We start from the raw sequence: 12,803 nt of genomic DNA, 5'->3' as shown, positions 1-12,803 counted from the left end.
TTTCCCCAGTATCTAGAACAGTGCCCGGCACTTTGATTAACTGTTTAACGAATGCATGAATGTGGGTAACTGTGAGGGTGCTGCGTGTTTATGTACCCCTCAGATGCTGGGGAAACTATAGGAATGTGTTATGTTTCTCTCTGTGTTGATGTGACTCCATGCATTTTAATACTTCTGAGAGTACGTGTGTGTTCAATTGGGTCGGTAGGCTTCTTAATGTATTTCAGAGTATGAGTGTGCCTTGAGAGTGGACATGATTGCGTACATAGGAACATGTCGGGGGCTATGTATTGGGCCTAGTGAGGACATCTGTTCACAGCTATGAGGCTCTCAGTTTGTGCCTGGATTTGTGTATCGAGACCACAGGGAACTGAGGATGTCTGCTTTTGCCTATGGTACTCTTCACATGACTGTACAGGATGAGCCTGCCCGTGGCTTATGTCTTCAGAGACCTGGTGTATTTAGTTACTTTCCTTGTTGCTGTGACAGAAGACCTGATGTAGATTAAAGGGCTGCCAGTTTGTTCCCTGGGTCCCATAAGGAAGGAGGGAACCGACTCCTTCACGTCCTCCTCAGCCCCTGCACGTTGTTGGAACACAGTTTTGGTTAAACTTTTGTTTTAGACTTATAGTATTTTTTATGTGTATGAGTATTGTGCTTGAATGTATGGCCTCTAGTGCCTACAGAGGTCGGAATAGGATGTCAGATCCCCTGAAAATGGAGTGGTTGTGAGCCAGTATATGGGTGCTATGGACCAAACTCAGGTCTTGTGCGAGACTTAACAAGTGGCTGAGTGATCTCTCCTGCCACATGTATAAAATTGCATTTAAAAGGGAAAAAAAAGGCAACTTGAAAGGAAACAGGGCTTACTTCAGCTCACTGTTTGGGGAGACAATCATGGCAGGAAGGGTGTGGTCTCACGAGTGTGGGGCAGCTGTACAAGGATTGTTTATAGCCAGGAAACAGAGTGATGGAAGCTGCCGCCCAGCTTGGGTTTTACTTTGTATTCAGTCTGGGACGCGGCCCATGGAATGGTGGATCTTCTCACCTCGGTTAACCCAGTCTAGATGCGTCCTCACAGATGTGCCCAGAGGTTTGTCTCCTGGGTGATTCCAGATCCTGTCAAGTTGATGGCAGTATTAACAGGGGTATCCAGTTGTGTGTGTTCTGAGCGTGTGGAGACTTGTGTGTCTGCTTGTTGGTGTTTTGTGTGTGTGTGTGCCATTGTGTGGACCTGAGTGCTGGGCATCGTCCACGGGACCACGGGCAGACAGACACTCTAGGCCACTGCCTGGCTTTCCTCTGATGAGAGGTTTGAGGGCAGTCAAGCCAGGGGCCTGCTGGGTAAGAGACTGCTCCCGGCCCAGGGAGGTGGTGCAGATTGACCAGTTCCTGAAGGAGACAGCAGCTCGGGAGGCCAGTGCCAAGCTGCGGCTGCAACAGTTCATTGAGGAGCTCCTGGAGCGCGCAGACAGGGCTGAGCGGCAGCTGCAGGTCATCAGCAGTAGCTGTGGCAGCACACCCAGTGCCAGCCTGGGCCGAGGAGGTGGGGGCAGCGCCTCAGGGCCTGGGGCGAGAGGCCCAGGCAGAACGGTGAGTGTGCACATGCCCTGCCTCTCACCCGCTCGTGTGGTCCCCACAGCCTTCCCCCACACCACCCCAACTTGCCTCCTTTGCCTGTCCCCCCTCCAGGAGCTACCCCAGGCCTGAAGTGGGAGGGTGGTCCACCCTGACAGGGCGGGAGTGCCGGCTCTGAGGCCACGGCAAGGCTGCTTCCATAGCCTCAGCCTTCAGAAGCCCCTCTCTGTACTTCTCCGTGAATGAGAGCCTAGGAGCCACAAGCTGGGCCCTGGGAGGCTGGGTGGGTGCATTGGGAGGGATTTGGGAGTCTGCCTGTCTGGACTGTCCGTCTGTCCATTCGTCCATCTTTCCCAACTTTATTCTTCTCTCTCCTCTCCTTCTTTTCTTCTCTCCATCCTCCTCTCTCTCCTACTATTGCCTTCTTCTCTGGCCTCCTCTGCCCATCCCTCCTCTCCCTTCCACTCTGGGGGCTACAGCGAGAACACCATGCAGGCCCAGCTGTGCCAAGCACATACGCTGTATCTCGGCATGGCTCCTCTCCCAGCACAGGGTAAGCCTCGGGCTTGGCCCACCCCACACAGCCTCCCCTCACCCTGGAAGGTCTGCTGGCCCATCAGAGGCTCACCTCCTTCTGTGTCCACCCCCCTGGTGTCACCAGTCTGGCTTTCCATGCTCAGGGCACTTTTGGAAAGCAAACAGTGGGCTCCCCTTGGCTGGTGGTGAGCAAAACGTTGGGAGTCCGGGCGGCCTTGTATCCCTCAGCCTTCCTGTGTACTTCCCACCCACCCCAGGGCCTCCAGCCGTGTGCCAGCTGCATCCCAGAGCTCAGGCTGCTATGACAGTGACAGTCTGGAGCTGCCCCGGACAGAGGAAGGGCCCTCGGAGGACAGTGGCCCTGGGGGCTTGGGTTCACGGGCCCAGGCTACCAACGGTGGTTCAGAGCGGTCTCAGCCCCCTCGTAGTTCAGGCCTGAGACGACAGGCCATCCAGAACTGGCAGCGCCGACCGCGCCGTCACAGCACCGAGGGGGAGGAGGGTGACGTCTCAGATGTGGGCTCCCGAACCACTGAGTCAGAGGCTGAGGGCCCCTCTGATGTTCCACGCCCTGGACCGTCTCTGGCTGGGCCCTTGAACAGCTGCCGGCTCTCAGGTAAGATCTAGGAAAGTGGGCAGAGAATCCAGCCTTCCAGGGTGCTGGATTGTCTCAGGATACAGGATGGAAATGGTACCTCCCTGGCTCTTGTCTGCCTATAAAGTACTCTTCAAGCTTGGAGCGGGCCTGCAATGACCCAAGGATGCTCACTCAATGGGTTCTGTGTACACGGTGGGTTCCATCACAGGTAGAGGAGAAGAGCTGCTTATTTTAGGCTCCGAAGTGCCTGCCACAGAGCAAAGGTTTGGGGGAGTAGCCCTGTATTTGTGTGGAAGGCTTAGAGGGTTAGAGTCGGGTGACCCTCCAAAGGAAAGCTTAGGGCTGGGGAGGTAGTTCAGTTAGGACAGTGCCTATCTAGACTCCGTGAAGCCCTGGCTTTGATACCTAGCATCTCAAACTGGATGTGGTGGTCCACATCCCCCATCCTAGTACTCCGACAGCAGGTGCAGGATAATCAAGAGTGCCAGGTCATCCTGGGCTACCTCGTGAGTTCAAGGCTAGGCTGAAATACACGAGACTGTGTCTGAAAAGGGTTTTGGTGTGTGGCAAAGCTACAGATAACCCTTTTCCAATGAGTAAAATTTGGGGGTATTGTAGCGAAGGGGAAAGCAGAGGCCCTGTTGTCCTCCCTGGGAGCTGGTCCCCAATGTGGGTCTCACACTCACTCCTCCTGCCAGCCCCTGCACTGCCCCAGCTCCCCACCTCCAGCTCTGTACTGGCCTTTTACTCTCCCATCTCCTTCGGTCCTGGTGTTTTGCAGCCCGCCCTGAGGGAGGCAGCGGACGGGGCCGGCGAGTGGAGAGAGGTAGCCCCTCACGCTCCAATGAGGTCATCAGCCCAGAAATCCTCAAGATGCGTGCTGCCCTCTTCTGTATCTTCACCTACCTGGATACCCGTACCCTGCTGCATGCTGCAGAGGTCTGCCGGGACTGGCGCTTTGTGGCTCGACATCCCGCCGTCTGGACGAGGGTGCTGCTTGAGAACGCCCGAGTCTGTTCCAAGGTGCCTGTCCCTGCCCTCCAGCAGTAAAAGTCTAGTCCTTGTCACCCTCACTGCCCTGGTTGCCCCAAGTGTTCTCATGGTGCCTTCTACTCAGGGCTAACCCACCACCTGGCAGTCAGGTCTATGTTCATATCGCTTGATCTTCTCCAGTTCCTGGCGATGTTGGCTCAGTGGTGCACCCAGGCCCACTCATTAACGTTACAGAACCTGAAGCCCCGACAGCGGGGGAAGAAGGAAAGCAAGGAGGAATATGCCCGCAGCACCCGGTGAGGCCTGCAGGGGGGGGTGGGGAGTGGGTGAGGGAGTGCTCCTGAGTTTTAAGTGGAGATGCTTCCCAGATGAGGAAGTGACCGCCAGCAGTGCCTTGACCTCTTTGCTCTTCCTCAGGGGCTGTCTTGAAGCGGGGCTGGAGTCCCTGCTGAAGGCGGCCGGTGGGAATCTGCTGATCCTGCGCATCTCCCACTGTCCCAACATCCTCACCGACCGGTCACTCTGGCTGGCCAGCTGCTACTGCCGTGCCCTGCAGGCTGTCACCTACAGGTGGGTCACACCGTCTGGGCCTTGGTCCCGAGCTACCACGTGGTCCTGCCTCTTGGTGGGAACAGAGGCCGCTAAGATGGGTCACCAGCGCTTTGGCTTTTCCCCAGGAGTGCCACAGACCCCGTGGGCCATGAGGTGATCTGGGCCCTGGGTGCAGGCTGCAGAGAGATCGTCTCCCTCCAGGTGGCGCCACTTCATCCCTGGTAAGCCCAGGCAAGAGGGTGGTTTGGGAGGGGACAGCAAGGGACCCTGTCTGGGACCGAGGACTGACAAGTCAGCTGTTGGGGACAGATTACACACAGTTGGTCAATGCTGGTCATAAGGAGCAGGGCTGTAATATGGGAGCTGGAGCCTCTCTCTGGCTTGCTGCCCGGTGCCATTTCAGTCTTTTCGTTAGATATATGGGGTGGGGATTGGGTATCTGCATGGAGGTCAGGGGACAACTTAAAGGAGTCTTTCCTTCCACGGGTGAGTCTCACATGTGGTAAACACCTTTAACCTCTGAGCCATCCTGGCAGCCCCGCGTTGCCACTCAGACCTTAGTCTTGCGGCTTAGATTATGAGAGCCATGACGACTGTAAAGTTCATATGTGTGCAGTGAGCAGTAGCCTGGCGTAGGCTAAGCAGGTCAGGGGAGTCAGTAAATACGACACAGAGAAAGCTGGGTGTGGTGCCACACACCTGCCGTCTGACACCTGTGTGAGCAGTGTAGCAGGATCCCATCTCAAAGCAAGAACAAATCGGTTGGTGGTGGTAACCCCAGGATATGTGTGAACCATCCCTTGTTCTACTCTGGACGTCCTCAGATTCCCAGGCTTCTCTGCCCTGCTCCTCACAAGCTCTCTAGTGTGCTTTCTCTTATACCCTGGTGGAGTCTGTCACTGTGGTCCCCTACTAGGCCCCCCACTGCCCCTCACCTTGACCGTAATATCCATTTCTACTTCAGGCTCCTGTACTAAACTTAGTTACCAGGGCAGAATCTACAATTGCCCATTTCTGTATCCTTCCTACCACGAGCATATCAGATGACAGATACTATTGCCTGAATGGATGTCGAGGGATGAAGTTTGGTGTGAGTAGGGCAGGCAAGCCAGCAGTGATGGAAAGGCAGGCTGGGAATCATCATAAGGCCTTACTAGAAAGTACTAGGGAGCTATTGGGGAGATTGTCAATTCTAAGAAGGGTGTCTTGAGCCAGATATGATGGTACACAGTCATCCCAGCTCTTGGGAAGTAGAAACAAGAGGATCAGGAGTTCAAGGTCATCCTCAGCTGCATCGCGAGTTTGAAGTCACTCTAAACAAACCAACAAAAACAATAAGGGTACCAGAAGTTAGGTGTGGTCTGTCAACCCTTGGGAGGCTGAGGCAGGATTGCTACAAGTTCAAGGCTAGGTGGCAGGGGCAGATTAAAGTCAGAATACTAAATGTTGTAAGTCATGGACTGTCTGTGCTTTGAGGGTGGGAGCTGTCTTCATTGTCACCCTGAACTCTAGGGCCTGGCTCAGCTCTCTCGGCTGTAAGAGACACTTGATTGCTGCCTGATGAGTATCTGGCACCAGGTGCAGGGTGCATGGAGATCGGGGTGGGGCTCTGGTCTACGGCTCTTTCTGGGTGACTCCAGAATCCGAAGCTGTCAGGTGTGGTAAGAGTGGAGGGGGCAGAGTCAGAGATGAGCTGTCTTCTGACTTGAACAGCTGGACTGTTGGCAAGGTGCTTGCCTGAGCATGGATAGGGACCTCCGGGGATGATCACCTTTGGGACTGCAGAGCCTCCCTGACCACTCTTCACTGTCTGTTCTTCAGCCAACAGCCCACTCGGTTCAGCAACCGTTGCCTGCAGATGATTGGACGTTGTTGGCCCCACCTCCGGGCCCTGGGTGTAGGTGGTGCTGGCTGTGGGGTACAGGGCCTGGCATCACTCGGTGAGTCTTTCCTTGGGGTTGGAGTGGGTGGGTAAGAAGCAGGCAAGGGTGAAATCCCACCAGAGTTAGGGGCTGCAGCCTGGGGGATGGTGAGGGACTGAGTCCTGGGCAGGAGGTGGGCCAGAGAGTTTGTCACCAGGCTTCTCTTCTTCCTCTCCTAGCAAGAAACTGCATGCGGCTACAGGTCCTAGAACTGGACCACGTGTCAGAGATTACCCAGGAGGTGGCAGCTGAGGTGTGCCGGGAAGGCCTGAAGGGACTGGAGATGCTGGTGCTCACAGCCACCCCTGTCACCCCTAAGGCCCTGCTACATTTTAACAGTGAGCAATGGGAGTTTGGGGGTAGAGAGCAGGGTGTGGCTACAGCCTATCCTCGCACACTCCTTGAACATTTTGTAACACTGAGTGAACTTTTCCTGAAGACAAACAGTTGCCCGTTCCTCCCGGAGAGGGCACCTATGATGATGTTGCCACCAGAGTCCAACTTGGTGAACGTGGAGTTTATGACTTATTTACAGAGCATGAGTGACGGTTACTTACAGAGTGTAGTTATTGCAAAGTAACGATACCACTCAAAAGTCTTCGCACAGAAGACGGTTCCCTCATAGCTGCATGGGTAGAGCTCGCTCAGAGTGTAATGCCTCCAAGTGCAGCTGGAGCAAAATTGCACACATCTGGCAGAGACAGGGAGGAGGGAACGGCTGATAGCCCAGGTGAGGGTCTGTCTGGGGACTCTCCAATTCTTCTATGAAGGAAAACCAACAAGACCGGTCTTGAGGGTCCTCCGATGAAATGGTAAGGGCTGCTCCAGCCTCTTCTACAAGCAGGCAGTGTGTTTCCTGTTGCTCTAGCCAGCACGTGCTGGTGCTGAGGCAGACAGAGCAGCGTTCTCCCTGGCTCGTTCAGCATCCAAGGCAGGGATGGAACTCCAGCCCCAGCAGCATTTAATGTCAGCTGTTTAGCTGCACAGGATAGCTGTTGTTTCATGCTGGCCCACAGTGGCACCATGAGTTGTGTTGTGGTGCCAGTAATTCCTGTGTGAGCCTCCCACCAGGGCAGAGGCAGAGAGCAGACAAGCAAAGAGCACCAAGGGTCTCTGTGCTGCTCTCCAGCGTGTTACTTTGCTTTGTGAATTCTGCAATCTCATTTTTTGACCTTCTAGATGGTAAAGTTTAAGTCCTCAGGGACATTTCTTGGGGCAAGGACTTCCCTCTGACTCCTCTGCTGTCCACATCATCCCATCTACTCGGTCATTCCTCTGCCTTCACTGTGGACCACTGCTCAGGACCACTGGCCTCTGGGAGGTCTCCATGCAGACTGACGGTTTCTTGTTTTTTTCCCCCCCACCAGTACTGGAATTAAACCCAGTGCTTTAAATGCTCTACTGCAAAGGTGTGTGTCCCCTCCCCCCAACTTATGAGACAAGGTCTGTCTACAATGTCTTGGCTGGACTGGAACTCACTATGTAGATCAGGCTGGCCTTGAACTCATAGATATCTGCCTACCTTGTGTCCCACTGCTGGGATTGAAGGCAAGCACCACTATGCCTGGACTTTTTTTCATTTTTATTTTGAGACAGTTTCACTAAGCTGGCCAGGCTGGCCTTGAACTTAATGGTTTCCCTGTCTAGCTTCTTGAGTAGCTGGGCCACCATACCTGTTTCTTTGACCACATCACCGCCTGAGCCCTCCTATTTACCTTCCTTCAGCCTCATATCCACCAGAACTCACTACTCAGTCCCCCAGATCGTGCTTTCTAGGTCCCTCCTAGCCCCTGACCTTGTGCCACCTCTCCCTGATAGCGTGGCCAATAATTGTTGAAGCCTTTGCTTCAGGAATGCCTGATGGCCTCCACCCACCCCACCCAGTCTCAGTTGAGCAGCTGTCATTTGCAGGTGCCCAGGTCATGAGCCGTCCCCTCTGCCAGAGTTGCTAGCGCACTGAAGAGCTTGCGCTCACACACGTGTCCCAAATGTCCTCCCGCCTTAAGATATGATCAGCTGCAGCCAGCACAGGTCTGCCGCTCGTGCTCTTGTGGCTGGCTGGTGTATGTTTCTCAGGGGCTCTGATTTCATTCACGAGCGGAAACTTGCAGCCCACTGCCCTTGCAGAGCACTATCCCCTATTTGCCTTCGCCCAGGCATCTGCCGGAACCTCAAATCCATTGTGGTGCAGATTGGGATTGCTGATTACTTCAAAGAGCCCAGCAGCCCCGAGGCCCAGAAGCTGTTTGAGGATATGGTAACAAAACTCCAGGTGAGGTGGGCTCTGAGGCCACAAAAGACCCTTTGGCTGGGGCTGGTGAGGGTGGCAGTACTTTACCTGCCCAGCACCAAGGAAGAGCTAACCTAGGGCTCTATTTATAGGCTCTACGAAGGAGGCCTGGCTTCTCCAAGATTCTGCACGTCAAGGTGGAAGGTGGCTGCTAACCCGGGTGAGGGGCTGCAGGGCCCCTGCCAGCCCCACACCAAGGCACTCTTTGGACCTCTGGAGGGGCCCTGGCTTGGACTAGACCTTGGGAGGTCTAGTGTCACACCAGGTTCCAGACAGCGGTTGAGCACCCCATCCAATTCAAACAGCAAAGTGACAGGTGACCAGCACCGCCTCCCCAGGGAAGGGCTTGGACAGAAGCTGCCCTGAGACCCCTATGACATCCCCAGCTGGAGCAGCCTTCTGGCACAGCCAGCAGGGAGCTGGCATACCAGCACCTGGTTGTTACCACCACTCAGAGGATCTGCAGTATCCACCCAGCAGCTCCTCAGCTGCTCAGGCAGGTCTCCTTCCTGAGGCCAGCTCCTGGTCAGGAGCCTCTTGTCAGGCCACAGGCCAGAAGGAGCTTAAGGCAGCTCAGACATGGCTAAGAAGACACTTGGTCACTCCCTTCAGACAGCAGGCCCAGGTCCACATTCTCCAGTGATAACCCAGGCAAACCTAGGAACCCAGGTAGAAGGTTAGAGGAAAGTTGGGGCAGGGCCATAGGGACGAGTTTGAAAGGGTAAAAAAAATGTCTACAACTCCCCAGGATGAGGCCCACATCTTCCTGGCAGGTAAAGGACTGGCCAGCTGGAGGAGACTACTGTAAGACAGAGTTCTCATTAACACACCCAGAACTAAGTTTAAAGCAGTCCCTATACCTACCACTCCCTGCTGAGGGACCACAGAGGGAGGAAGGGGGCTTAGGCCCCCTGCTGGGCTGGGCATTGGGGGGGAAAGGAGGCCTGATTTATCTAACAGCTTACTTCAGGCCAGGAGTAAGGCACTGGTGCCAAGGCAGAGGAAAGAATTTCCACAGTCCATCTTCCTGAGTCTTTACAGCCCTGGGCGTAGACTACAGAGTACTTGGGGCAGGGTGTCCCAGCCCTTGCACCATACCCAGAAGTCTTGGAGCATCCCCAAGCGAGTTCCTCCTCTCACAGTGGCCGAGGCTTGAGTCTTGGCAACCCTCATTTGGGCAAATCTTTCAAGTAACAGATGCCTGACCTCTTGTCCAAATCTTAGGGTTTTCTTTGCTCCTATACAAGGTTGGATACTCTGGTCAGCTTTCTACAGCTGTGCCACAAGCTGGCCCGAGCATGAACCCTGCTGTGGGTTGCCTCCTACCAAGTCCCATCCATTGCTGTACACCCTCCTGCTCAGTGCTCCCAGATCTCACAGCTCTGCCTGTTTGTCATCATCACTGAGCTGTGGCTTGTTCTGTCACTGTTCTTTGAAGACTGGAATGCCAAGGCTGTCATGCTGGATACTCCATGCCTAGTCCTGCATGAAACCTTGGCTGTGTGGTATGTACACCCCTACCTCTCACAGCTGCCTCCCAAGCCCTGTCCCCAGGAGTCACAGGCAACAGCACAACTTTCCTCTCCTTCAGTGGCTCAGATGGGAGGGGGAGGTGCCCTTGGGGCCTAACTGCCTTTCTTAGGTCAGTTGTTTGCCAGCTGAATCCATGTAGTCCCTGCTCCCTGTGACTCCAAGACCAGAGGTGCTGCCCTTCTGTCTCCTGGATAAAGCACAAAGCGATGTGGTAGTCAGCCAAGTCTGCCCCCAGGGGCTTCCATTCCTCAACCCCAGGATTAGGACATCTCCCTGGACAGGGGAGGCACTAGAGTGCCTGGTGTTGAGGGAAATAGGTCAGGGTGCAGTCATCAGGGTAGGAAGCAAGGTCAAGAGGATAGTTCCAGGCTCTACTACATCCACACCACGTCCTGATCCATGGAGAGGGAAACAGGCCTTTTGTTGGTACAGTTCTGCCCTCTGAAAAGCTGTTTCCAAGAAACCCCAAGAGGCCTCACCTGTGTTCTTGCTCTGAGTAAAGGTGGGTAGAGTAAAAATTGTAGACCTTCCAACCTAAGTGACAGATCACTGTGTCCTGGCTGAGTCTTGGGCATCAAAGTCTTCAGGCATGCCGTGAGAGCCAGCAGCTCTGCCCCCCACTTGTGGTTCCTTTGCTTTCTCCCCAGGGGACCACCCTGCTTCTGGATGCTGTGCTTACTTTAGAGTCCAGAGTTGGGGATGGGCGGCTGGCTTCCCGAGAAGCACCTTAGCCCATCTTCAGGCGCCTAAAGAGCCCTTTGTGTCCTATACTTACTAAGGCACAAAAGCCATGTGAGGAAGCACAGGTCCATGGAGAGGGCTCCTGGGTGGCAGTCACCTGGCTTCTCTTCCACTCCTACTCCTGCCACACAGCCTGGCCCTAGCACCTGTGAGTGTAGCATGTTTGGCCTGGGTACTTCATGCTTATGCAGACTGCTTCTCCCCCACAGTATGGCAAAACTATAAAAATGTATGCACTCTTGCCCAGAACTCCTGCCTTCCACCCATCAAGAGAAAGCACCCTGAAATCAGGGTTCTTTTTTTTTTTTTTTTTAATCCTATGACAACAGAGGCCAAGCTGGTCTCTCAGGAGTTGCCTCAACTCGAACAGGTCTCCTTCCCAAGGCCTGCTGCTCCAAGGTTTGGATCCATCCTTTGCCTTTCCTGTCCCCAAGCCCTTATGTAGAATGCTTCAGAACACAGGCAGTGAGCTGTCAACCCCAGTTTCTGTAAGGCGCTATGTTGAAGGAAAACTTCCCAGAGTGACAATTGGTGCCAAAGACATAGTTTCTGGTGAACTTGGAATAAGTGTGACTGAGTGGGATATGGCCCACTGCCCAGAGGAGTTAACCACTGATGAGGTCTACCCCAGCCTGTCAGCCGATGAACTGGCAGTCTTTCTGTCCTCGGTGGCCATACTTTCTCATCCAGCCTTGGCTCAGGCCAGCATCTCTGTATATATTACTGTGTAGTGTGTATTTACTCCTGGACTAGGGAGCTCAGCTCTAGTCCTTGCCCGGGGACCAGGCTGAAGGTTGGGTGAAGAGCAGAATGTTAATTAGGCTTTCCTCAACTTTTTGGGACCTTAGTCTAAGACTGCCCGACAATCAAGCAGGCACCCCACCATGAGGCCAGCTCTGGGCCTCTGCCCTTACCACAGTCCTGGGGGGAGGGAGGCTTGGTCAGAACCCCCAGTCTCTACTCATCCTGGTGGGGGTCTCAGAGGGCACTAGTGGGACAACTGACCCCAAGGCCCTGCCTTCCCTGCACAGCCAGGCTGTACCCTGCCCCGGCACAGTAGGCAGAGGGGAGTACAGCAGCTTTTGGATTTACTGGTTTCTAAAGTGGTGCCTGTACCTCCAGCCCTCGGGGGGCCTTCCCTGGCCCCACCTTTCTGCCCCACCCAGGCATTGCCACCCCAGCACTTTGCTCCATGTCACCCAGATGCCCTTTGCCGAATGTATTGAGCATATGTATTTAAAAGGACTCATGGGCATCAGAGAATTTATGGTTCTGTATCCAATAAAAGATGAAACTGAAAAAAGTTGGTCCACAGAAATGTGGCATGCAGCTGTATTTTTGTCAGACACCAAACCCCTACCCTTTGCTTCCGAGAATTTCATGTAGCCCAGCCTGGCCTCAAACTCAGTATTGAAGAGAGCCTTGAGCCTCTGCTCTTCCTATCTCGTTTTCTGGTACTAGGGAATACGTGTGCACATCGTGTCCAGTTTGTGTGGTCCTGGAGATTGAACCCATTTTCTAATGCTAGGCAAGGACCCAATCAACCAACATCCTCAGGCCTCATTCCAGCTTTTTCTGCAGTTTAGGTCACTAAGGCAGGAAGAAGTCTGTTAGCCCAGTCAGTGGGGCAAATGAAGAATTTAGGCACCGTCCTTAGGGCTGAGACAATGCTAGAGAAAGGTCTGTGACTGCTCAAGCCTGCTTTGGTGTCCAAATACATCAAGCCTCCAAGGTAAACCTAAATAGGCAGAACATAAGCAGTAGGGACTGTCCACCCACAGCAGCTTGGTCTCACTTCAGGAGGCTCTGGCAATGACTTAGATGTATGAGAGACCAAATTGCCACCATGGCCTGGCCTTAATTTCCCTATTTTAGAAAATGGGCTTTTTATGATTTAATTAATAGCACCTAACCTGTTTAAATTTAAACACACACAATCAGATGCCTAGCTTAAACTGCATACTGTACAAGTAATCCTTGAGAGCTAGCTGTCCCAACCTGATCACAGGACGGATGTCACACTCCAGAGTGCACATCTGCCCAAAAATCCTATCCCGCT

General features: G+C 53.9%; 1 protein-coding gene across 1 annotated transcript in view; it reads left to right on the top strand.

Moving 5' to 3' along the window:
- Fbxo41 (F-box protein 41) overlaps positions 1-11,933 on the top strand; it is a 31,877-nt gene extending 19,944 nt beyond the window's left edge. Inside the window, exons 3-13 of the mRNA XM_050164965.1 lie at positions 1,368-1,593; positions 2,058-2,131; positions 2,373-2,731; positions 3,495-3,736; positions 3,887-4,002; positions 4,124-4,276; positions 4,384-4,479; positions 6,080-6,198; positions 6,360-6,518; positions 8,337-8,452; positions 8,563-11,933. Of these exons, the coding sequence (XP_050020922.1) occupies positions 1,368-1,593; positions 2,058-2,131; positions 2,373-2,731; positions 3,495-3,736; positions 3,887-4,002; positions 4,124-4,276; positions 4,384-4,479; positions 6,080-6,198; positions 6,360-6,518; positions 8,337-8,452; positions 8,563-8,625 (1,723 nt within the window). The 3' untranslated portion in view covers positions 8,626-11,933. The remainder of the gene's footprint in view (positions 1-1,367; positions 1,594-2,057; positions 2,132-2,372; positions 2,732-3,494; positions 3,737-3,886; positions 4,003-4,123; positions 4,277-4,383; positions 4,480-6,079; positions 6,199-6,359; positions 6,519-8,336; positions 8,453-8,562) is intronic.
- The last annotated feature ends 870 nt before the right edge of the window (positions 11,934-12,803 follow it).

Source organism: Alexandromys fortis, unplaced genomic scaffold (genome assembly GCF_014885135.2).
Source record: "Alexandromys fortis isolate MF-2015 unplaced genomic scaffold, M_Fortis_MF-2015_v1.1 scaffold_138, whole genome shotgun sequence".
In the NCBI taxonomy this organism is placed as follows: domain Eukaryota; kingdom Metazoa; phylum Chordata; class Mammalia; order Rodentia; family Cricetidae; genus Alexandromys; species Alexandromys fortis.
Note: the sequence above shows the minus strand (reverse complement) of the source record. Positions and strands in the feature narration are given on the sequence as shown.